Source organism: Leucopleurus acutus, assembly GCF_964270905.1.
Source record: "Leucopleurus acutus genome assembly, chromosome: 17".
Lineage (NCBI taxonomy): Eukaryota > Metazoa > Chordata > Mammalia > Artiodactyla > Delphinidae > Leucopleurus > Leucopleurus acutus.
The window spans coordinates 17837985-17865035 of NC_139159.1; the positions used below are offsets into that span (position 1 = coordinate 17837985).

At 36.4% G+C, this 27051-nt stretch overlaps 1 protein-coding gene across 6 annotated transcripts in view; it reads right to left on the reverse strand.

The window, feature by feature from the left end:
* Positions 1-27051, reverse strand: part of STAU2 (staufen double-stranded RNA binding protein 2) — a 308588-nt gene that overhangs the window by 246997 nt on the left and 34540 nt on the right. For all 6 annotated transcript variants that reach the window (XM_082859013.1, XM_082859010.1, XM_082859012.1 and 3 more), the window contains 2 exons: positions 19890-20049; positions 11380-11515 (listed from right to left, as the gene is read on the reverse strand). In XM_082859013.1, the coding sequence (XP_082715139.1) occupies positions 11380-11515; positions 19890-20049 (296 nt within the window). The remainder of the gene's footprint in view (positions 1-11379; positions 11516-19889; positions 20050-27051) is intronic.

Genomic DNA, 27051 nt, shown 5'->3' on the forward strand with positions numbered 1-27051 from the left:
ACGCGGGCCTCTCACTGTCGTGGCCTCTCCCACAGTGGAGCACTGGCTCCAAACGTGCAGGCTCAGCAGCCATGGCTCACGGGCCCAGCTGCTCTGCAGCATGTGGGATCTTCCCGGACCGGGGCACGAACCCGTGTCCCCTGCATCGGCAGGCGGACTCTCAACCACTGCGCCACCAGGGAAGCCCAAATTGCTAACATTTTATTATGGGTTTTTATACCTATGATGATGATGGATACTGATCAAAAGTTTTAAGTTTTTTGTCTGGTTTTGGTACAAGATAATGCTGGCCTCATAAAATGAGTTGGGAACTGAGAGTGCCCTGGTGGCCTAGCGGTTAGGATTCTGGGCTTTCACTGCTGTGGCCCTGGGTTCAATCCCTGGTCAGGGAACTGAGATCCTGCAAGCTGGGCAGCCAATAAATAAATAAATAAATAAGTGGACATGGCTATGTTCCAATAAAACTGCAGGCAATGAGCCTGCAGGTCACAGTTTGCCAATCAACGATCTAAGTTATCAAATTTATAAACAAAGTCATTCATGAAGTTCCCTTATAATTTTTAATGTTAGTAGAATTCCTTCTTTTATTCCGATGTTGGTAATAAATATATCTTCACCTTCTCTCTTCTATCAGTCTAGCTAGAAACTTATCAATTTTATAAATCTTTTCCCAGAAGCACCTTTTGATTTCATTGATTTCACTGATTTTTTCAATTGTTTGTCCACTTCCAATTTCATTGGTTTCTGCTCCTATCTTTATCATTTCCTTCTCTGCATTTTGATTTTTAATGTGCTCTTCTTTTTCTAGCTTCTTAAGGTAGAGGCCTAAAGCATTAATTTTGGATCTTTTTTTTTCTCACGTAAGCATTTAAAAACATACATTCCCCTCCAACCACTACTTTCACTGTACCCACATATTTCAATGTTTCATTTTCACCTTCATTTAGTTCAAAATATTTTTCTAATATTCTTTGTGATTTCTCCTTTGACCCATGCATTACTTAGAAATGTCTTGATAAATTTCCAAATATTTACCAGAACTTACCAGATATTTTTATGTTATTTATTTCTAACTTAATTCCTCTGTGATCAGATGACATAGTTTATATTATTTCAGTTCTCTTAAATTTATTGAAAATTGTCTCACAGCACAGCATATCACCTGTCTTGCTGAATGTTCCACATGCACTTGAAAAGAATGCATATTCTGTTATTGAATGGAGAGTTTCATAACACTGGATGACAGTGTTATTGAATTCTATCAATGTCTTAGCTTGAGCTGTGAAACTTAACAGATTACCATAGACTGAGAGGCTTAAACAGAAATCAAATTTCTCACAGTTGTGGAGGCTAGACATCCAAGATCAAGGTGCTAGCATGGTGAGTTTCTGATGAAAGAGCTCTCTTCCTGTCTTGTAGACATCGAACTTCTTATGTCCTCACGTAGGGGCAGAGGGGAGGAGCAGAATAGGGAGCTAGCTATCTGGTGTCTGTTTTTATAAGGGCATTAATTCCACATTGAGGGCCCAACCCTCAAAATCTATCTAAGCCTAATTACTTCCCAAAAATCCTATCTCCAGGGACTTCCCCAGTGGCACAGTGGTTAAGATGCCGCACTCCCAATGCAGGGGGCCCAGGTTTGATCCCTGGCCAGGGAACTAGATCCCACATGCATGCCGCAACTAAGAGTCTGCATGCCACAACTAAGGAGCCCGTCTACCACAACTAAGACCAAGCACAACCAAATAAAGTAACTAATTAATTAATTAAATTAAAAAAAAATCCTATCTCCAAATACCATTGCATTGGGGGATAGGGATTCAACATATGAATTTTGGGGGGGGGGGGGGTACACAATTCAGTCCATAGCAGCAGCCTTACTGCTTTTCTGTTTACTTATTCTAAGCTTGTTACTAGGTGCATGTATATTTAGAACAGTTAGTCCTTCTTGATGATTTTACCCTTTTATTATTGGTAATTTTATCCCTGATAATATTTCTTGTTCTGAAGTCTACTTTGATATAAATATAGCCACTCCAGCTTTATTCTGATTAACGTTTGCAAAGAATATCATTTTCCACCCTTTTAGCCAATCTGTCTTTATATTTAAGGTGAATTTCTTTACTTATCATATAGTTGTCTCTCCTGCTCTCTTATATAGTCTGACATTCTCTACCTTTTAACTATAGTGTTTTAGACCATTTACATTTAACATAGTTATCAACATAACTAGGTTTAAATCTATCACATTAGTCTTTGTTTTCTATTTATCCCATGTGTTCATTACTCCTCTTTTCCACCTCTCTCTGCCTTCTTTTAGATTACAAGTTTTTTATGATTCCATTTTATCTCCACTATTGTATTCTTAGCTATTCTTTTTTTTTTTTGCTATGCATCGGTATACATCTTTAACTTACCACACCTTCTCTTCACATCACATTGTATCAGTTCATGTATAATGTAAAAACCTTACTCAAGTTTTCCAGATGTTTATGGTGAGAAGGTAAATCTAGTCCTAGTTATTTCATCACAGCCAGAAACATAAGCCTCCAAAATGTTTTCTTTAATAATTTGATTTTTATCTAATATTCGGGGGAAACATACGTTGGGGGACCCTCTTCATATTATACTTCAAAGAAAAAAGCTATATTTCTATTTCATAAAATGAAGAGTGTCACATCTGGTCTAACCAAGCAGTGAATTTTGTTTTAAAGGGTTACAATGCCCACTAGTTCCTTTTTTTTTTTCTTCTTTCAGTTAGTAGTTCCTATTCTTAATTTTAAACACAGCCTGCCTAAGACAAGAGCTTCTGACCCAGAATAATCCTTCCTTTACCTTGAAATCATCTCCCTGGCTCTCTGATTCCTGGCTTCATTGAATTCCAGTTCATTCTCCCTCATCTTTGCTTTGGTAACCTATTCAAATTCTCTACTCTGGCTTACGAAAGTTTTAAAAGACAATATATTTTAATGTTTCTCTATTATGGGTTTAGAATTATTTCCCCCAAATGAAAAACATTCCTAATTTAATTAATATAATTCTATGTAAAAATATGAGGAAATATTAAAAGTTTTGTCTTGTAGTCTTTCAGTTCTACATCTATTCTATATAGTGATATCCTCATAAAGAAATATTGGGGTTTTTTTTTGCGGTACGCAGGTCTCTCACTGTTGTGGCCTCTCCCATTGCGGAGCACAGGCTCCGGACGCACGGGCTCAGCGGCCGTGGCTCACGGGCCCAGCCGCTCCGCGGCATGTGGGATCTTCCCGGACCGGGGCACGAACCCGTGTCCCCTGCATTGGCAGGCGGACTCTCAACCACTGCGCCACCAGGGAAGCCCAGAAATATCATTTTTAAAAGAAGTATCATTTTGGGCTTCTCTGGTGGCGCAGTGATTGGGAGCCCACCTGCCAATGCAGGGGACACGGGTTCGAGCCCCGGTCCGGGAGGATCCCACATGCCGCGGAGCGGCTGGGCCCGTGCGCCACGGCCGCTGAGCCTGCGCTCTGGAGCCTGCGAGCTGCAACTACTGAGCCCACGTGCCACAACTGTGGAGGCCTGCGTGCCTGGAGCCTGTGCTCTGCAGCGAGAGGGGCCACCGCAATGGGAGGCCTGCGCACCGCAACGAAGAGTGGCCCCCACTTGCTGCAACTAGAGAGGGCTCACAAGCACCGGTGAAGACCCAGTGCAGCCAAGAATGAATAGATAAAATAAATTTATTTAAAAAAAAAAAAAGAAGTATCATTTTGAAAAGTTCCGACATCCATTCCATGAATAAAGCATATGATTAAAGAGAAAGAATATATCCCCCAAACCAAGAATGTAATACACAGAAGGTAAAATTATATATAGAATGGATTCCTGATTTTCACCACTTCATATTTATTTCACTTATCCAAGAGGCTTTAGAGTTGTGTACTCGGCCGAATTTTTCCTATTAGGTTGAACCACATGAAACTGGAATATTTACAGGTCAAAGAAAGGTCAAATACTGGTGATTTCATATGATTTAACCTCTCACTAATCAATGAAACACAGACCTCGGAGTACTAACCAAAGTGAACATGCGCAGTCTGTATGCTGTTTTAACAGTACACAAGCACCATCTTGTGGCAGAAAGCAAAATTGTAGCTCTATACTTGATATCGCTACAAATATATTCAAAGTTTCTCAACTGTTTCCAACATGCTTTTGAAAGGGCATTACAAACTGGTGAAGAACACTTAGATTGATAGTTTGAACAAGCTCAAAACAAATGGCACACCAACATCATGATAATTAGCAGCTAGTCATGAGCCTATACAACAGAAACTTTGAAATAAGCTATTTCATAAATTAAAATCTTGACTATTTCTAGTTTTACTGATAATTAACATATTGAAATAAAATCAGTTCAGATACTTCAGAAAACTTTTCACCTATCAAATTTCTACTCATAGCCGTAGCTGTCCATAAAGTTCCAAGTCTCATAGGCTTATTTAACCAGGGGAACTGGAGGTGGGGGGAAGAGACTATGACGCCTCAAGTAGGTACCTGGATCTGCCTATAAGAACAAGTAACTTTTTGGCAAAACAGTCCAAATGCCTTCCTTATTTAACTTGCTGTGACTCATACTACACATGGTAAGAGAAAACTACTTTACTAACCCAGCTACAAGTGACTGGACCAGGAACTGGACACATTAGCCAAAGGCAACCAAATACTGTTTTGACATAGAACACACCAACCATACCTGAGGACAAGAGGCACTTGGCATGGGCGCATGCCATGAAATTGTTACAGATTGAATGATGGCATCTAATGTAACCAAATCCTTTGGGGAAAGAAGTATAAATACTAGATGAATGAAGAATAGATGTGTCACTCAAACTTAGGTTGTATCCTAAACAATGCCATTTTCTCCAAGATACATTACACACCCCTGTTCTGAAAGCTCTAGACCCTAAAGTTCCTCCTCCCATAAGTACCTCCAACAAACCCTCAAAGCCAAAGATAATCTTCGAATGCCCTTCAGTGAGGCTTTAAAGCATGATAAAATGGACTCCTCCTAAATATCTCCCAGGCAATTTAAACTCAGCACAGTCAAAACCAAATCCCTCATCTTTCCAAAGATCTACTCCAACTCCTCTCATTGTGAACACTATTACCAGTGACCCAGATGTGTGAAAGTCATCCTTAATACTCTCTATCAACCAATGCCTACAAATGAACCTATTTACAAAACAGAATAGTCACAGAAATTTATGGCTACCAAGGGGAGTGGGGGGTGGGAGGGATAAACTGGGAGATTGGGATTGACACATACACACTAGTATATATAAAACAGATAACAATAGCACAGGGAACTCTACTCAATACACTCTAATGACGTATCTGGGAACAGAATCTTAAAAAGTGTATATATGTTTATGTATAACTGATTTACTTTGCTGTACAGCAGAAACATAACATTATAAATCAACCATACTCCAATAAAAATTAACTATAAAAAAATTTTTTTAAATCAATCCCCAAGTCTACCTCCTAAATATCTAGACACTGTCCCCTCCTCTCCATCCCCACTATTCCAGGCTCTCATCACATTAAGCCTGAATTACAGCATCCTCGTAATACATCTTTCTCCCTTGAATTTTCAGCCTATCCAAACTATTTTCCACATGCTGTGAAAGCAATATTCCTAAAACAGACATACAATTATTTTATCCCTCAGCTTAAAATCCTTCGAAGGCTTCCAATCGGCTTCAGGATAAAACCTAAACCTCTTGGCATGCCACTTGAGGGCACCCACATTATCGACCTGCCTGAACTTCAGCCTTTTCATTCCACTCAAACCAAACAGCCTGCAAGTCCATGAATAAACTACACTTCTCAGGATTCCCTGCCATTGTTCCCAAAATCTAGATTGCTTTTTCTTACCTTCCTCACCTGGCTTATGCCTCATTAACCTTGAAGATTCAGTTCAGGTGTCAGTTCCTTCTGGGAGGCTTCTTTAATTCCCCAAACTGAGTGCCCTGCTTGTTCTCAATGTTTCCATAGCATTCGATGGACGCATCTATCACTGTGTTAGTTTCTGTTCATTGTCTTCCTCTTCTAGCAGACTAGAGTCTATCAGATTGTCTTTCATCAAAGTATCTAACACAACACATGGCAAAGAGTAGGCATTAGGTAAATGTTTGCTGAATGAGTGCAATCTTGCTAAAGTCCTTTCATTTGGTATTATTATTTCTAGTTAGCAAATGAGGAAACTAAGGGAGGTCCAGGGTCTTGTCCGAGATCACATAACCGAAAGCATCAGAACCAGGATTTGAACCAAATGTTCTGACTGTAATGGAAATGATTTTCCCTCTGAATCTTTGCCTTTAGGGAACCACCGTATAAAATAATTGTGCTCTGCAGAGCAGTTTGGATGGGACTAAACCCTGTTTCTCCAGGCTGGGCACAAACCCAAGCTTAGTCAATGAAAGTATCCCCTCATCCCAAATGTGGTCTGAATGAATTCTGGGATCCCCCAATTCTGGGATGAACAGGCTACTCGGAACTTTTCTAAGAACTATCCAAAAACAAAACAAAAATGTGTTCCTCCTCCAGTACAAGTCTAAGGACTATGTAGCGTATAAGGTACAGCAAAGGGAAGAGAGTGTCTTTGAAAATAAAGTCAAGCACAGGAAAAATGAGACAAGAGCTAGAAAGAGAGAAACGGAAAATGAGGAGAAACACCACTAAAGCTCTGCATCAACCAGGCCTGAAGACTTCCCCAAGAGACCTCCCAGTCACATACAGCGGAAATTCCCATTCTCATATAATATAGCTTGGGTTGTGGCCCTTTGGCAATCCGCATCTGTAGATCAGAGGGCTTTCCGGCCATTAGCCATGCAATAATGCTTTTTTAATCTGTGAATACAAAAAATTGATAAATTATTTGTTGGAGGCCTGATTTCAGCCATTCTACTCCTTGAGATAATGTATGTAAGTTTTTATAACGAAGATGGAGAACAAAAGCATAAAATTGTTCTCCAATCTTTATATCTTGTGCTCTGTCATTAGCGAACAGTGCCCCAAATGAGAAGGAAAAAGATTTCTGGACATCTTCATTTTCAAACGTCTTGGGTGCAGCAAAGGGAGACACAGGTATTTTAGAATCCGAGTTGTATCCACAGAGTTTGCTCATGGAGAAATCTTTTTTCTCCAGCCATCATAAAATGGGGTGGAGGGAGACCTTTTTATGAGTTCCTCCTTAGGCCTTTGAGTAAGTTCAAGTGGAGACGCCTCATCAGAAAAGAACAGATTAAAAGACAGCATGGGTAATATCTAATTAATTGATATTATTTTAAATGGAAAATGAAAAGACCTTTTCAAAAATCCCTCTAAATGATACTTGTTTCTTAGACTTCTTAACCTTTCAGTCCCTGCCTTATTAAGAAGCTACTGATTCATTTGGAGTCTGACAAGGAGAAGAATGTCTCCTCTGACCTCTGGCTCCGAATTCCCTGTAAAGCATTCAGGTGTTGCCATCTGCAAATTAAGGTCATATGTGAAACCATACTTTTAACAGCCTAGTGAGTAATGGGTAGGTCTGACCTTTTGTGAGCAGAGAGCTTTTAAGTTGAAACATGCTTTGGCAGCTTACCAGTACTTCCTTATTTTCTTTTTACCCTTTGTGATCTAAAGACTCTCCAAAAATCTGAAGGGAAAGTCCACTTGATCCATTAAATGGGAATGGCCTAAGGCACAACCCTCTAGAGAAGTCACTAAAAAATTCTTGCAGCCCTCATGACATCCATCGAATCAGATCCTGAAACTAGAAATTGCCAACAAAGGAAAAATGACAACAATCTTAACAGAAAATCTAAAACAGGAAAAAAAAAAAAAAATCAAACCAAACCACCAGCCCCCTGTCACATTCTCACACCCGAACTCCTCTGCCCCAGGTCCACTCTGTTCCAGCCACACGGGCGTCCTGGTGGTGCATCAACGCGCCAGGCACACGCCTACTTCGGGGGCTCTGCGCTGCTGTCTCTTCTGCCTGAACGTTCTCCCCTCTCTCACGACATCCTCACTGCTTATGCCCCCTGCTCCTTTAGGTCTTCATCAAAATTGTCACCTTACCCAGGACAGAGATTACTCTCTGATTTTTCACTGTTTTAGAACTAGATTTCTTTCATTTAAAAATAGTAAGTTCATTAATCAAAACTTTACTTCAAATAACGGACTACAGATATCAAAATACAATAAGCATTTAAATATAATATCCTCATGAGTCTTCATTATAGTACATTAAAAGTAAAACATCTTTCAAGTATAAAACAGACAAGGTGCTCCTATCTCAGGTGATCCCACCTATCTGTTGTACTCAAGTAGGCAAACAGTTTTATTTATATTAGGTCACCTCAGACTGATGAGAAAGACAGTGGTTATGTAACAGAAAAAAGAGAAATAAAGCGACTATAAGAGAAACAGTGTATCCCTCTTGCCTCCCATGCAGGGTGGGCACCAAGTTGAGAGCTGGTAAGCCTGCCAGTGGATGTTCCAGAGTTAGACGGAAGAGGGTGACAATGGAACAACATCCAAAGGAGCCGAGCAGAGCTAAGAGTTTAGGCCAAGACAGCAAGGGGAAGATGGTAAATACTCTCTGACAGCATTACCGGGGGGGAAAAGATGGACTACAAGTCACCAACTGCAGGTTTCAGCAGGGCAGGCAAGAGAGGTACCAGTTACCTGGTGGACAAGAGACATTACCACAAAGACGAGAGGAGCCCGCACCCTCCCTTCCCACCAGGACAATACAGAAAATTCCCCCCAGACACATTGAGGAAGGGGGGAGAGGCAGAAGGTTTTCTTAGAGAACCTGAACAATATTTAAACGAACCATTTACAATTTGAATAGGACTAGATCTTAAATGGCAATTTTTCCACTACCAAGCAAGACTCCAAAAAGTATTAGATTGTCTGTTGATTAGATAAGTAACTTCTCCTAATATCTGAATTGTAATAATTGGTCGGTAAATATACAAAATGATTTTAAAAGCATCAGCATCCCAACACTAAAAGAAATGATATGTGACTGGATAGAGGTTATCAGCTAACACTACAATGGCAATCCTACTGCAATATAAATGCATCAAATCAATATATTGTATACCTTAAAACTTACACAATGTTATGTCAATTATGCCTCAATTAAAAAGAAAAAATGTTTAAGCATCAGCAAATATCTGATCACACATGAGAAAGAATTACTTAGGCATAGAAGCAGTGGGAGAAATCACACCAAAAAATTTAATAGATTAGACCATATAACATTTAAAACTGTAGTACATTAAAAACAAACACAAAACTAAAAGCCAATTTTTTAAAAGCAGGAAAATCAAACAAATAGAATAGACTTAATGCTAAAACCCTCAACACATAAACATTTGAAGACTGATCAAGCAATGCAATAAAAATTAGCAAATTAAAATAGACAAATCAAAATGGACAAGTAACTAATATATTTGAAAAACTGCTGAGCCTCATAAGTTATCAATAAAAGCAAAGAAAATTAAACATACCACTTTTTAACTATCAAACAAGACAATGTGTTTTAAACTCAATGTTGTCAGAATAGTACAAAACATACTATAAGAATTTAGTATAAGCTTTAATGTCATCAGGTAATATCAATAAATTACTCTTCTTAACCCAATATTCCCCTTATAGTAATAGATCTTAAGGAAATAATCAGTGATGTGAACAAAAACTTGTATATAATTTTTACTGCAACATTATTTATAATTGTCAAAAAAAGGGGAGGGGCTTCCCTGGTGGCACAGTGGTTGAGAGTCCGCCTGCCGATGCAAGGGACGCGGGTTCATGCCCCGGTCCGGGAAGATCCCACATGCCGTGGAGCGGCTGGGCCCGTGAGCCATGGCCACTGAGCCTGCACGTCCGGAGCCTGTGCTCCACAACGGGAGAGGCCACAGCAGTGAGAGGCCCGGGTACCGCAAAAAAAAAAAAAAAGGGGGGGGGGGGAGGAACAATCTAGATGATCAAAAACAGGTATTTTTTTTATATACTTATCAAGTATTCATTGTTTATACCTGTTTAAATACTGGTAGAGTACACCCTAGCCATATGAAGCATTATATAACCATCAAAAATATTTTTCAAAGGCTACTTAAAGATATGAAAAATGCTATCTGTATAAAGTGAAAAGAGGGCACAATACTGCATATTCAAAATGAACAAATGATGATATATTTATACAAAGAAACATTATTCAGCAACAAAAACTGGATGAATCTCAAAAAATGCAACATGGGTGAATCTCAAAAAATCAAAAAACAAAAACAAAACAAGAAAACCATTATATGCAGTGAAAAAAGCCAGACACAAAAGAATAAATACTGTATGAGTCTATTTATAGAAGTTCAAGGGCAGGCAAAACTAACCTATGGTGATAGAACAGCGGTTACTTCTGGGAGGAGGTGTATCAAGTGCAAATAAGTGTGAGGAAACTCTCAGGGTGATGCAAATGTTCTGGAGTTTGATGGGGTGGTGACCACAGGAGGATATAAATATGTAAAAACGTCATCAAATAAACTATAAATACATATATACATAAATGAAACAATAAAATAAAGTCGTCAAGATGTATATTTAAGATCTGTGTATTTTACTGTTCATGTATTATACCTCCATAAAGTAATACAGAAATTGCATATAAAGGATAATTTCAATTTGGTTAAATATATTTATATGCAAAGAATAAAAAGAATGTAAAGTACAACAAAATATTAAAGGTGTTTAATTCTGGGATTGCAAATTATTTGTATTTTTAACTTTCTGCATTTCCACATTCTCAACAATGAGTTACATGACTTTTATAAATGATGAGGAAAAAAAACCCTGAACTTTTTAAAAGAATTCTGCCATGCTTGCAAAAGAAACTTCTGTTACACTTATAACTATCACAAAATTATTCAATGTGCAGAAATACTTAGTAAGCCCTTCTAACAACTTTCCTATAAGTTATAAACAGTCATATTTGCGATGTATGCGGAAAAATTAAGAAAAGCACTAATTAAGCTAAGCATCTGCTTGGTGACTATAAATGAGCAAGATAACTGGAAAGCCCACACCACACTGTGGAATGATTTTAAAACATGGTCCTGCGTGCAGCAAACACAGGGCTCTTATGACTCAGCAACAACCAGCTCCTGAAAAAGTTAATTTTCTTTATTTATTACTTTAAGTATTCCTGATAAGCTTGATGTATCTAAATTCCATGCAAAATGCCCCAAGTGAATTTTCTTTACAACAAAAATACCTTTTGAGTTTCAGAAACTTTTACAATATGCGTAAAATAATAAATAAGAACAAAACCAAAGAAGACATACAAACCTCTGATTGTACATGCCCCGAAAGTTGTAATTAGCTCTATAATTTGGGAAAGGCTTTGGATCTAACGGCCTGTAGATGGCAGGCTCTCCCCTTTTCATAGCAAGCCCATTCAGTTCCACAGTTGGTGTTATACTACCTGTTTAAAAGAAATATTAAAGGCACACAAGTGAAATATTTCCATAATAAATCATGCAGTCCATATTTATTTTACATATAATTACAATGGAAGACGGTGGCAGTGGATGCCCTTCTGCCTGATTTTCTAAGGGGGTGCATAAACAAGCTACATAAACAGGAAAATAGTTTCTAGTGAAATCTCTTTGGGGTTGCTGCAACATTTTCTGTGCATTAATGGCCAAAAGTTCAACTTTATAGTCCCACTGTTTCAAAACAAGGAAAACAGAAGATTCATAGATGGCTTCGTTTGGATATTATAAAGCAACCACTGAATTTCAAAGTTCCTTACTCCAGAAAGCTTACAACTACTTAATCATTAAAAGCATTATCATCTGTGAATATTTTGAGTTATATTTTGGTTATCAAGCAACTAGAATTAGCAATATATACAGGGTCATCAGTAACTCTTGGACTTATCTAATGAAAATAAATTTTGAGTTTTTTCTATAACCAACAACAGGACAAAACAGTAAATACAAGTAATGCGTTCTGTGGATAATCTTAAAAGATACATGCTGAAGCATTTATGGATGAAGTGATATGTCTGAGATTTGTTTCAAAATAATTCAGAGGACAGAGAGATGAGAAACAAGATGGGATGTGTGAGTAACTGCTGTGCCTGATAACAAGTACAGGGATGTTCAATAGCTTATCTTTTCTACTTTTGTAAAAGTTTGAAAAATCCCATAAAATATAACACACAATGTACAGTTATTATGTCAAGTTATTTTCAGTGCCAAAAAAGGTTACTTAGTAAACATACATATATGTTCCAAATAACAAATCACAAAAATGAATCTAAAGCTTTTATAGAGAGTAAAATTTATTTCTAATGTAAATTCTGTATTATTTCATTTGAATTATGCCTTTTGCACCATACATTTAAGACTCCCCTTCATCATGAACAAAAATGGATCCACTTACTGCAGCAGAGAAACTGGGGCACAAAGGACTAGCTGAGGGGCGGTGGAGCCTGACACAAATGCACAACTGGCTGCTAGGTCATGAGCAAGCCATCAAGAGTCACAAGCTGCGCGTTTTATGTCTCATCTCTAAAGAATTCACATGAAACCACTGAAGAGCATAATAAGAACAGGAACTAAACCAAGGTTAAGAAAAAGGAAAAAATAAAGGAGGCGGGAGGACAAAGGAGAAAGCAGAAAAGAAAAAGATAAGGATAAGAAAAACAGCAAAGAAAAGCTAACATGTTAAGTAGTAAGTCGAATTAGTCCAAACCCCAAATTTAACACATACACTCAGGGCAGAGGAAGAGTAAGTCAAGCACAAAGGGATTCTTTCTTTGTTTCTCACAGCATTTTACCGAGGGATAAGTAAAATGTACAAACCTTAAGCATACAGCTCCATGAGTTACTATACATGTAACACTCATACAACCACCATTCAGATCAAGATCTGAACATTTCCATCACCCAGAAATACCCAGTCAATACCCACCTCCCCATGTTATCCATTCTGACTTCTGTCATCATAGATTGGTTTTGCCTATTCTTCAAATCTAAATGTGTATTAGTTTGTCTTGCTTCTTTCACTCAACATAATGCTTTGTTGAATATCACTTTCAAACTTGCCCACTGAAAAGCATTCCACTCAGTTTATCTAATCTGCCCTTGATGGGACATCTGGGTTGTTTTCAGTTTGAGGCTATTAAGTATCAAGCCACCTTGAACACTCTTCAGTAAGTCTCTCAGCAGACCTATACACTCTTTTCACTTGGGTATACACCTAGCAGTGGACTTGCTAGGCCAGAGGGTAGGTTCATGTTTAAAAGTAAAGTTAAAACTGCCTAACAGTTCTCCAAAGATAATTTTTAACACCAAGGAGCCATCCACGCCTTAAGAAGTTTCCATTTTTCTTATTCCATAAAGATTTCAGTTTAATAATTAACAGATTAATCAGTTGTACAATTTATGTCATTATGAATTCTACTTTGCAACAATCATACAGGCACAAATAGCATAAAGTTCAAATGGGAAAACTAGAAAAGAAAAAAAAAGCTTGAAAGACCTCATCCTTTAAGTATGGCAATAAACAGGAAAGTAATGTGTTTGAAAATGAACAGTGAGATGATTTTAATGCACTGGTAGGATGTACTATGTCTGCCACCCACACCAAAATTGCATTTTAAACTAGGTAAAAGTACTGTATTCATATTATTTAAATAAAGAAATAATCTCATACAAATTCCTCATTTGAAAGTAAGGCTACAGTACATTTTCTTCATAGAAATGCCAGAAACTGGTGTTGTGAAGGAGAGTAGAAGAGAAGCAGAAAAGCACAAACCACACAGAGAAGGTTTCAACTCCTTTGAGTGAAGTACTCCATCTGTTTCCTACAGAACGAGACTGACATCTCCACATGTGCATACCTCTCGTTACTTACATAGTAATGCTCTCACAGAAAACATTTAAAGAATAACTTCAAACTATGAGCTGTCTCTAGGAAATGCTAAGTACCATTGTTTTCAACATGTGATGGTTAGACCCAGGTTGCATAAAGATAATCATTGCATAGGAATCCTCATGTATTTTATGGCTATAGAGTTGACACTGTAAACACATAATCAGTTTTTAGTGATTTTTAGATACATTAAAGGAAATTTCTATATTTACCAATGATAAAAAAAGACTAATTAATTAGATACACAAACGTATATAACAACAATTGTGGACTCCTATCATGTGACAGATTAAAAACAAGATGCCACAACTAGTTTTCAAGGAGCCATGTATTACTAACACTTAAAGAAACAACTTTGTAGGAAGTTAGAAAAAAATCCCTGGAACATAGTAGTCACTCAATAAATATCTGTTGAAAGAATGAATTGATTAATCAATAATCAGGGCTCTTGGAGAAATTATTGGAGTCAGGGCAGGGAAAACACAAGATGACCCAGGAACATCTTATCATGCCAGAAAGAAATGCCCAAAGAATGATGAGGAAATTATCTGAAGGACTCAGAAGTCAACTTGAAGTGGTCATACCACTGGCCAAATCTGGGACAATTTGAGCATCAAAATAAATAATGAAGATTGTAGGTCCTAAACCTGTAGGTAAAACAGAAATCCAAAAGTCTATAGTGATATAAATAAACAAAAAAAAATGACAGGGACAAGAAAGCTCTTGGGTAGAATGCCAACTAATAAATCGAAAAAGAATATGGAATTAAAAATCACCCTTTGGCAACCTTCAGAGTAGTCATGGATTCAGACAAGAATCATCAATCATCAGTCTTTCATGTAGGTGAAAGAAAGTTTGACAAGGAACAGAATGTTTATATAGTCTCAAAGTACCTCCTCAGAAAATAATTGTTCAGGACTTCTCTGGTCTCACAGTGGTTAAGAATCTGCCTGCCAATGCAGGGGACAGGGGTTCAAGCCCTGGTCTGGGCAGATCTCACATGCCACAGAGCAACTAAGCCTATTCGCCACAACTACTGAGCCTGCGCTCTAGAGCCCGTGAGCCACAACTACTGAGCCCGTTTGCCACAACTACTGAAGCCCATGCGCCTAAGAGCCCGTGCTCCACAACAAGAGAAGCCACCGCAATGAGAAGCCCGCGCACCGCAATGAAGAGTAGCCTCCGCTACTCTCCGCTACTCAACTAGAGAAAGCCCGCGTGCAGCAACGAAGACCCAACGCAGCCAAAAATAAACAATAAATAAATAAATTTATTTTAAAATATATTTGTTAATTATATTATTTAATAATAAAACATACTTAAAATTAATTAACTTTACAATACAGAAGCCTGGCAGACATACTCTTCACCAAGAAACAAAAGACATCACTAATGGGACAAATCAGTATCATGTGTCTCCTGATACAAAACACCGAGATGAGTCCAGGTCACTTCTGTGATGATATTCATGCTAAAAATGCATAAATCATGAGGAAACACCAGACAAACTCCAGTGAGGGGCATTCTACAAATGATGTGTAGAAACGTCAAGGTCATAAAAAACAAGAAAGACTGAGGAACTGTTTCAGACTGAAGTGGAATGAAGACAAACAGTAAGCCCATGATGCTGATTAGATGCTGGTCTTACAAAGGACATAACTGGGACCATCAGTGAAGTGTGACTGGAGTCTGTGGATTACACGGTGATACCAAATCGATGTTAACTTCCTGATAGGACAGTGTCTGTGTACTTAAGAAATAATGGGTAATGGGACACCATGTCCATAACTTATTCTCAAAAGGTTCAGAAATGTTAACCATTTCTGAGTGACGGGTACCTGGGAGCTCTATGTACTCTTTCTACAAAATTTATATGTATAAGAAATTATTTCTAAAAAAATAAGAGGAAGGAGAAAGCAAAGTAGTTCTATGATATCCTTCTCATTAACAGCATGCTGTACTAAATTTAACTCCTCTCTGGGACATAACTACTATTTAAGGTCCATCTACTTCCTGTGAAGTCAGGACTGGATCTCCCCTCCTCTGCAGTGCAGACAGGAATGGATTGTCTTTTCAATAAAAGTGCTAAGTTATATATTAAAAGGAAGAAAAAAAATCTTGACTCCTACCTCACCTCATACATAAACCTCAATTCCTGACAGACTGTAGATCTAAATTTAAAAGATAAAATAATAAAACTTCTAAAAATAATATGAGGTTATCGTCACAATTCTGTGGGAGATAAAGATGTCTTAAATAGCACAAAAAAGCACCACCATTCCAGCAATTCCACTTCTGGGCATTTATCCCGAAAAAACAAAAACACTAATTGAAAAGATACATGCACCCCCACGTTCATGGAAGCAAGCTAAGTGTCCACTGATGGATGAATGGATAAAGAAGAGGTGATGATACACATATACAATGGACTATTATACAGCAATAAAAAAAATTTTGCCATTTGTGACTCTTGAAGGCATTATGCTAAATGAAATAAGTCAGACAGAGAATGACAAATACCATATGACCTCACTTATATGTGGAATCTAAAAAAAACAAAACACAAAAAAACAGAACTCATAGATACAGAGAAGAGATTGGTGGCTGCCAGAGGTGGGAAGTGGGGGGAGGTGTAAATAGGTGAAGGGGGTCAAAAACGTACAACCTTCCCGTTATAAAATAAATAAATCATGAGGATGTAATATACAGCATGGTGATTATAGTTAATCATACTGTATTTTATATTTGAAAGTTGCTAAGAGAGTATATCTAAAGCGTTCTCATCATGAGAAAGAAAATATTTTAATAACTATGTATGGTGACCGATGTTAATGAGATATTCTGGTGATTTCACAACGTATACAATACAAATCATTATGTTGTACAGCTGAAACTAATATAATGCTATGTGTCAATTAGACTTAAATTTTTAAAAAGCACTAACCATAAGGGAAAAGACTAATAAATTAGACTTTATTAATATAAAAATTTATGTTCATCAAAATGCACCATTAGGAATATGGAGATATTTGCCATACACATATCTGACAAAGTATATTAATCCAGAATACGTAAGAACCCTATAAGTCAATAAAAAATTGAAAAAATTTAAAAACTGACAAGGCAGTTTCTTAACAGGAAAAATATATCAACAGCAGAGAAGATCCTAATGGCAACAGGCATATGAAAAGGTGATCACTTTAATTATTAGGGAAATGCAAATTAAAACCACAGTGAAATACTACCATATCCCCAGAAGAACAGGTAGAAATTTTAAGATACCCTATATTGACAAGGATGTGGAAAACTCTCATATACTGCTAGTGGGAGTGAAATGTGGTAAGTTTGACATTATGCATTAACGCTGAAAACATGCAAAACCTACGACGCAACAATTCCAATCCTAGCTACACAGCCAACAAAAATGTATACATACAAGAATATTCATAGCAATCTTACTTCTAACAGCCCCAAACTAGAAGCAACCCAAATGTCCACCATTAGTATAATGAATAAGTAAATTGTGGTATATCCATGCAGTGGGATACTACAGAGCAAAGAAATACTAGACTGTTAACACACAACACAATGAATCTCACAAACATGACATTGAGAAAAACAAGCTATCACAAAAAAGTATGATGCATGATTCCAACAAGCAGGCACAACAAATCTAGGATGACAGAGAGAAGAAGAGTGGTTCCTTTGGAGATGTTTAACCACTAAAAGAGGGCATGAGGGAGGCTTCTGAGGCACTGGTAAAGCCTGCAAAGTGTTCACAGTGCAAAACGCCATCAAGGCTCAACAACCATAATTTGTGCACTTGCCAGAACATAATATTAGGCTTTATTTTAAAAATTTACCTCAACAGTGAATAAACGTGTAAAATGTCATACAAAAAAATAAAAATAAATAAAATCAAAATTTACCCCCCAAAATCTACTCGTTCTGTCAGCTCACTGCAACATTCCACGGTGGAAACTCTTACCTCCACTGGTCTGAAAGGCCAGGGAGCCAGACTCTCTCCTGTTTCCTTCCTCTGACTCCTTTGCTAGTTTACCTCCGGCTACAACCCTTGGAAGTGGACCTGACCCAAAGCTCAGCACACAACACAAATGGACACTTGTCCTTCTGTCCATTCCAACTGCCGCGCCAATATTCCAGCAGAGGAGGGGGCAACAGCATTCCATGCACGTGTGTTTCTTTTCTTTCTTCACCCGTAAACTATGGCAGTGGTTTCCTAACTGATTTTGCTTTTGGTATTTTCCACCTTCCATTCACATGTCAAACTCAGCTTCCTAAACTGCTCTTTTAAACACATCATCCACCTGCTCATGAAAATTAATCCAAACTATGGATAAAATTTATCTCCTAAAGCTGCAGTCAAGTCCATCACAACCTACTTTCTAACTACATCTCTCGTCTTGTCTCTTACTAGCCACTTAACCTGCTCTAATTAAAAACCGTCTACAAAAAACATTTTTTTTGCAAAACCCATCATCCAGATTCCTATTCCAATGTCTTTCCTCATCGTATTCCCTCAACCTGGAATATTCTTTTCTCTCCTCTATACGTACGTGCCTACTCTCTATTCATGACCTATATCTCACCTCAACTACTTCAGTCCATGTTTATCATTACTCATAATACCGATGCCTATTATTACTCACTTGGTACTTAATCTTTACCACTGAGTTACATGTTTTATGTAAATGACTAAAATCCTCACAGCAGAGGACAATGGTTTATAACTCTTAGATATATTAAAACAAATGCTTAATAGAGGCGGTGGTGGTGTGGTGCTAATGATCAACCAGTAATCTGAAGAGAGTTTTAAAAGTTGAGAAAGTAGACAGTCTCTTACCAGCTTCAAGCTGAATTGGTTTTTTTATTATAATAATATTTTTGCTTATTTACCCATACTTAATAAATACTGGAATCAGCTGAACAGATGCAAAAGGACTACTACCAGGAACGTCATGGAGTTCTGGAAAAGGCAGTCCTTGCAAGAGGAGACTGTCTACCTAACATGTGCCGTGTGGGAAAGAAGTGTCTGACCTGACTCTGACCATAAGCACGTGAACTATAATTAAACAGACTACAGAGTCGCTGCTGGCAGGCAAGTGTCTTTTTTCACTCCGTCACAAAAGTACTCCATCTAAAGCAGTATCGGTCAGAAGGTAGCCACTTGCATTAATAGGTTAACAGATGAGTAAATGGACATAGGGCTGGCACTAAACTTACGGAACTTCATTAATTTGAGGCTACCAATTCATGCACCGTGTCTGATACAGGTTTGCGCTTCCCAAGAGATAAATGGACACATAATGTTTTTGGTACTACATGCAATTAGAACAACTTTTTAAAATTATTCTTAGGAGATTAAAATTAGAACACTCATTTACTTAGTATATTACACACAGGTGGGTTTTTCGGATTTGTGGGTTTCTTAAACTCCATATGAATGTTCTAAATGTAAATGGCAACCATTTCTACATGAACAAATAAAATAATAAGATGCTTAGGGCTAATTTTATAATTTTCTATTAAACTAAAATAAAGAATAACTATTTTTAATTATTAAATTATATATTATACATTTAGAAAGAGAAATTGATCATTTCTATCTTTGCTTTAGAAAAAAAAACTCAGTCCTATTTTCTGTTCTTTGTATCCAAATGTCTTTTTATCCCACATAAAAAGTAAATAATGCACCTTTAGAGTATCCACTAAAGCAAATTTTTAAAATAATTACAATTACCGTCTTCATTCTCTCACCTTCAGTTATTATTCGGCTGTCTTTACCAGCTGTGCTGTCAATACCTGTTGACTATGCAATGGGCCTGTATGAAGGAAAATACAGAGAACAGCACATGCAGAAGATGACAACAGGAGGAAACGAGTCGGGGCCATACCTGGGTTATTGTTAACACTGCTTTTGGGCGGCTTCTGAACTGGTTTGGGAAGCGTAGATTCAGTCAAAGCCTTGTTAGCGACAGCCTGCTGGGCCTTCTTTATACTGCTCCCTTCGGATTCCCATGTCTGCTCCCCAAGACTCAGCTGCACTGAGAACATCTTGGAAAAACATACAGAGACAAAGAAAACATTGAAATTTTTCAGGAAATAAAGTGTGCTGTCTGAGAGAAAAATAGATACACCACAGAATCAAAATTTTAGAGCTAGAGTTGAGCTTACAGATCATTTGCAACAAAAATCTTATTCTAACCAGTGAACGAATTTTAAGAGATTGTGCCAAATTCTGTTCTATCCAAAGGCTTAACGGCAGCTCTAAGTGTACATGTTGGGTAGAATGTATCAAGAGGAAATCGCTTCCCTAAATGGAATCATACTGTTAATGTCAGTCAGTCTTCAAAAAAGTAGAATAAGAACAAAGAGTAAGAGAAACTATAAGAGAATCCAAAAGGTCCTGTGTCTCTGTAACTTTTACAAAATCTAATTCCTTAAACTTTATACCTAGCACAATCTAGTCAGTGAGTCAGGAAATCCTATTAAATATTCTGTCATCAAGGAACTCTCAATCCTCCACAACCAACCTTTAACCAGTCACCAAATTCAGTCAATTTTAACCTCATGAATATTTCTCAAATCTCCTTCCTCTCTCTGCCAGTGACACTGCTACACTAGATGTATCTTAGCTTAGACATAATAATCTCCCAACTGACTGCTGCTAAATCGAACTATCTTTTGAAAACTCAAATCCAACTGCATCACTCCAAACAACACCAGGTTAAAAACCTTCGATTGTTCCCCTTGTAACACGGCACAAAGGAGCTACCTGTCCATCTTCATTTCACACCCACCCCTCCCCTTGCACATCCTAACATTCCATTTACACCGGATTTCCATATGCACCCAAAAACCTATTGTTCACCTTTAAAATTTAGGATCAAGTTACAGGATACACATACAATCTGCTGTTTTACTCCACAGACAGCTTACTACTTTGTAGAAATACAAGGTATGAACCTCAAAATACTTATTAATTATGAAGAAGTAAATGTCTTTGCAGGAAAGAAATCAGGTAGAAAATACCTTTAACAACAGAGTGATTAAAGTTAGCATCATCAATAATCATTCAAAGGGACATCATGTGCCTCCTGATATGATCCAATGAGAAGTATGTAGCATTCTTGGCTAAAAATGTTTACCCTGAATCTAATCATAGAGAAACAATCAGGCAGATCTGGGTTATGGTATATTCTATAAGACAACTGACCTAAACTCTTCAAAACTGTCAATATTATGAAAGAAAAAACCAAACAAAAGAATGCATGGGGGCTGTCCTAGATTAAAGGATGCTGAAAAGACATGATGGGGTGTAATAAAGTACAATGTATGATCCCTGACTGGATTCGTACTGGGAAGAAAAGTATAAAGGGCATTTAGAAAACAACCAGGGAAATTTGACTATAGACTATAATATACTAAACAAACTCAGTCAAGTTTAAATTTCTTGAGTGATTATAGTACTATGCTTATGAAGAAGAATGTCTTTGGTCTTACAAGATAGATGTACAAGAATTTAAGGATAAAATGTCATGATGGTTGAAATTTATTTTCAAATTGTTCAAGGAAAAAGTATGTATTTATACAGAAGAGCAAGAAAAGAAGTAAATGTAGCAATGCAGTAAATAACTGAATGATTAGTAAATCTGAAAGATCCATTATACTGCTCTTTCAATTTTTCCTGTAGTTTTCAATTTTTCAAAATACAGAGTTGAAAATATTTATAAGCATTTGAAATTCAAAATATGTACATATCTATTACAAGTGAATAATTTTTCTTTTATTCTGATTCAGTTTAAAATTTTTACCTAAAACATATCTTTAATTCATTGACCCCCGATTTTAAAACGATTTTTCAATGACTAGGTCTTTTGGCTTTCAACTTACAGTATATAACAAAGAACTCTGCCACAAAGAAAACACTATCTCTCCCATTCTCCTCCAAATCAGTTCATGCTCCAGAATTTTCCAGCCATTATTCTTCCATTAATTCAGGTTCAAAACCTCAATAGCTTCTTTGTTTATCCTTGTTTTCCTAAGACTTATTTAACAACACCTCAAAACTGTTCTTTGCTATTTCTGTTGTCACCACCTTAGTCTAAAGCCCCTATAAACTCAGATTTCCTGCCTCCTAATCTTCCAGATGTCATCACTTTCCCAGTCTCACTGGCCAGACACCTTTGAATGGTCTTCCTTGCCTGCTCCATTTCTCTCTGCATTCTCCCCTGCCTCCAGTTGATTCAACCTCAAAAATATTTTTCAGATCTGGCCTTTCTTTGTAATGTTTGCCAATATCTTAGTGAAGAGTATCAATGTATCCCTCTCCTAAATTACTGTAAGACCATCCTAATATCACTCCTTTAACATAAGACTTTCCCATTCAAACTATCCTTCTTAGGAATTCCCTAGTGGTCCAGTGGTTCGTTCTCCGTACTTTCACTGCCAAGGCCTGGGTTTGATCCCCGATTGGGGAACTAAGATCCCACAAACCGCGCCATCACCAACATGAACATTCTATAAAATGCAAACGCATCCAAGTCAATCCTCTGCTTTTCTGAAACCTCTTAAGAATCCTACTACATTGTACACCTAAAACTAATACATTTTATGTCAATTATATCTCAATAAAACTGAGAAAAAAAAGAGTCCCACTACAATAAAAATTTGATAATTTTGAGTAGGACTCCTGGGACATACTGTTTATGAGCTGAAGTCACAATCCACCATTTACTGTGTGTAACATTAGGGAAGTTAATTCTTTCCCTCTGTTTTCTTACTTCTTTATAGTGAAAGTGGGGTAATAAGAACACAGAGAATGGTTATGAAAATTAAAACAAAATTGTGTAAATGCCATCTGAAATGTAGAGATTGTCAAACTGGATAAAAAAAACAAAATCCAACTGTATGCTACCCTCAACTATAAAGACACATGGTTTAAAAGCAATGGGATAGAAAAAACTTTATCATGATAACATAAAGCAATGAAAGGTCAGAATGGTTATATAAATATCAGACAAAGTAGATTCCAGAGCAAAGACTACTACCAGTGATAACAAAGGTCATTTCATAACGATAAAGGGGCCAGTTTCAAGAAGAGGATTAACAATCCTAAACACTTGGGCGACTAATAACAGAGTTTCAAAATACATGAAGCAAAAACTAACAGAACTGCAAAGAGAAATAAAGAATCCACAATTAAAGTCAGAGATTCAATACCTCTCTCCCAATAATTGATATAACAATGACCAAGCAATCAGGAAGAATACAGTAGACCTGAACAACGCTATCAACCAACATAACCTGACTGCAATGTTTTTAAAACATCTACCCAAGAAGAACAAATATACATTTGTTCTCAATTTCTCACAAAAAATTTACCAAAACAGACAATATTCTGGACCATAAAACAAGTCACAACAAATTCTAAGGAGTCAAGTGATGAACAGTATGCTCTCTGAACACAATGGAATTAAATTAGAAAATAAGAACAGAAAGATCTCTGGAAAATCTCCAAATATTTGGAAACTACGTAACACATTTCTAAATAACCTATGGGTAAAAGAAGAAACCAAGGGGAAAATAGAAAGTATTTTAAACTGAATGAAAATGAAAACTCTACATTTCAAAAGATGACACTGCTAAAACAGTACTAAAGGGAAATTTCTAGCACTAAATGCCTACACTAGAGAAGAAGTAAGGTCTCAAGTAAGTTAACTTCAGCTTTAATCTGAAGAAACCAGAAAAAGAGTAACTCGAACCTGAAGTAAATAGGAAAAAACGTAATAAACATAAAAGCAAACATAAGAAAATAAATATAGAAAAATAATAGAGAAAAAAAATCAATAAAACCAGAAGCTGGTACTTCACAAAGATCAATAAAATTTGTAAACTCTGCGCAGACTAACCATGAAAAAAAGATAAGACACAAATTACCAGTATCAGGAATGAGAGAGGTGACATCACTACAGATTCATAAAATATTAAAAAGAAACAAGGGAATATTTTTTAACAACTTTATGCCAATAAACTCAACAACCTAAGTTCTTAAAAGCCACAGTTACTAAAGCTCATTCAAGAAGAAACAGGTAACCTGAACAGCATTATACATGTTAAGGAAATTCAATCTGTAATTTAAAATCTTTCCACAAAGAAAACTCCAGGCCCAGATGGTTCTGATGATAAATTCTACCAAACATTTAAGGAAGAAATAATGCCAATTTACAAAAACTCTTCCCAAAACTTGAATCAGAAGGAACACCTCTCAACTTATTCTATGAAGCTAGCGTTACCTTGATACCAAAACCAGAATAAGATACTACCAAAGAAAACAAAATAAAACTACACACCAATACCTCTCATAAAGATAAACATAAAAATCCTCAACAAAATATTAACAAATGGAATCTATCAATATAGAAATGAGATAATACTTTATAACCAAGCATTTTATCCCAGGAAGGCAAGGGTTTATTCTACATTTCAGAGTCAGTCAATGTAACTCACAATACTAAGAGATTAAAAATGGAAAAATTAAAAAAAAAAAAATGGAAAAATCGTATGACCATCTCAATCAATGTAGAAGAACCATATGACAAAAACCAACATCTATTCATGTTAAAACTCTCAGCAAAAAAATAATAATAAAAAAATAAAATAAAGAAGAATCTCCTCAATCTGATTAAAAGCATCTACAGAAAAAGCTACATCTAACATCAAAATTAATGAAGAAAAACTGAATGACTGCCCATAAAGTCAAGTTAAGAGATATCTGCTCTCACTACTTTTATTCAACATTGCACTGTAAGTTCTAGACAATGCAATTAGGCAAGAGAAATAAATAAAAGACATTCAGATTAGAAAGTAAGATTTAAAACTGTCTTTATCTACAAACAGCTTGTGGGACACCGACCAGAATCTTAAAAAAAAAAAAAGAAAGAAAAAGGCTACTAGAACTAATGAGTGAGTTTAGCAAGACTGCAAGATGCTAGATCAATATAGAAAAATCAGTGTATTTTTGAAGCAGACTCACAGATATAGAAAACAAACTAGTGGTTACCAGTAGGGAGGGGGGTAGGGGTAATGTAAGGATGGAGGAGTGGAAGGTACAAACTACTGGGTGTAAGATAGGCTCAAGGATGTATTGTACAACATGGGGAATATAGCCAATATTTTGTAATAACTGTAAATGGAAGTAACCTTAAAAATTGTATTAAAAATTTTTAGAAAAAAAAGTAATCTGATATATTTCTCTCTCCTAAATTCTTAGGCACTATGCAGATTCCCTATATTAGAGAGGCAGTTATTTTTAGCAGTATTTCACGGTATCAAATAAAGTTAACCTACAATGGAAAAAGTAGGAATTTTCTGATTTCTGTATTTGCACTTTTATTCTACATACTCATGTGTATATTTATACACAAATGTTATACATATATTTCAATGCTTTAATATGTATAAAATAAAATGTATAAAACAGAAAAATATCAGTGTATTTTTATATACTAGCAATTCTTAATAAGAATTATAAATTGAAATTTGAAAAACAATACCACTTAAAGTAGCATCAAAAATATGAAAGAGATAAACCTAAAGATGAGAAATACCTGTCCACTGAAAACTACAAAATATTGCTGACAGAAATTAAAGAATATCTAAATAAATAAGAGATACTCTGTTCATAGGCTGGAAGACTCAGTTTTTCTAACATGTTAATTTCCCCCAAATTGAGCTATAAATTAATTGCAATTCTATTCAAAATCCCAGCAAGGTGCTTTATAGAATGGACAAGCTGACTTTAAAATTCATATGAAAATGCAAAGGATGTTGAACAGCCAAAACAACTCTGAAAATGAAGAACAAAATTAGAGGGCTGGTACTACCAGATTATAAAGCTACAGTAATCAAAACAGCATAGTATTTGCATAAAGATAGGAAAATAGACCAACAGAACAGAACAGAGTCCAGAAATAAACAAACATATATATGGACAGCTGATTTTTGACAAAGGTGCCAAGGCAATGCAGTAAGGAAAGGAAAATCTCTTCAACAACTGGACATCCATATGCAAAAATATATATATATATATCTTGTTCCATAACTCATCATATACAAAAATTAACTCAAACTGGCAATTAGACCTAAATATAAGACCCAAATGTAAAACCTTAAACTATATAACATCCAGAAGAAAGCACAGAAGAAAATCTTACGACCTTTAATGGGGCAAAGATTTCTTAGATATAATACCAAAAGCAAAATCTATAAGAGAACAAATGGATAAACTGGAGTTCATCAAAATTAACAATTACTGCTCTTCAAAAGACAATGTTAAAAAAAGATAAGCCACAAAGAAGCAGAAATAATTGCAAAGCACATATCTAATAAAGGACTTGAATCCAGAGTATACAAAGAGAGGCATCGCAGGAAACAGCAGAGTAGAAAGCTCCAATAACGAACAGTGTCTGTCATATTATAAATACTCAATAGACATTTTACCAAGGATTTTTTAATCCTATATACAACTAACATGCAATGAGACAATTATCTGGGTACCTCCATCATCAACATAATTGCTGAAAATTTACAAATCATCATTCCATTGTACTACACTAGAACAGGTATCATAGTTCTCAAATTACAGATGAGAAAGCTGAGATTCTAAATTAGTTGTTCAAGGCCACACAAGCTGGATAATGCAGGGCAAAGATCACGCTTGGGAAATCTAGCAAGAATTAAAAAAAAAAAAAAACCACTTCTCTTCAAGGCCACTGGGTAATACTGCCTCCCTCAGTGATATCTATTCCAAAGTAAACCTTCTCAAAGTGTCAGTACGAGAGCAGCTTTCTTAACACTTAGCCATGCACATACACAACTCATCAAAATAGGGAAATAAAGTAAAAAAAGAAAATACCACTTTATGTTATTCATGGCTCTCTTCCTTATACTCTATATTATAATAGCCTTCTGAGATTTGAGAAAATCAAATCAATTCATAGGAAAAATAAAGAACTGAATTTAGGTACTTAAGAGATACAGCAATGTCATAGTAAT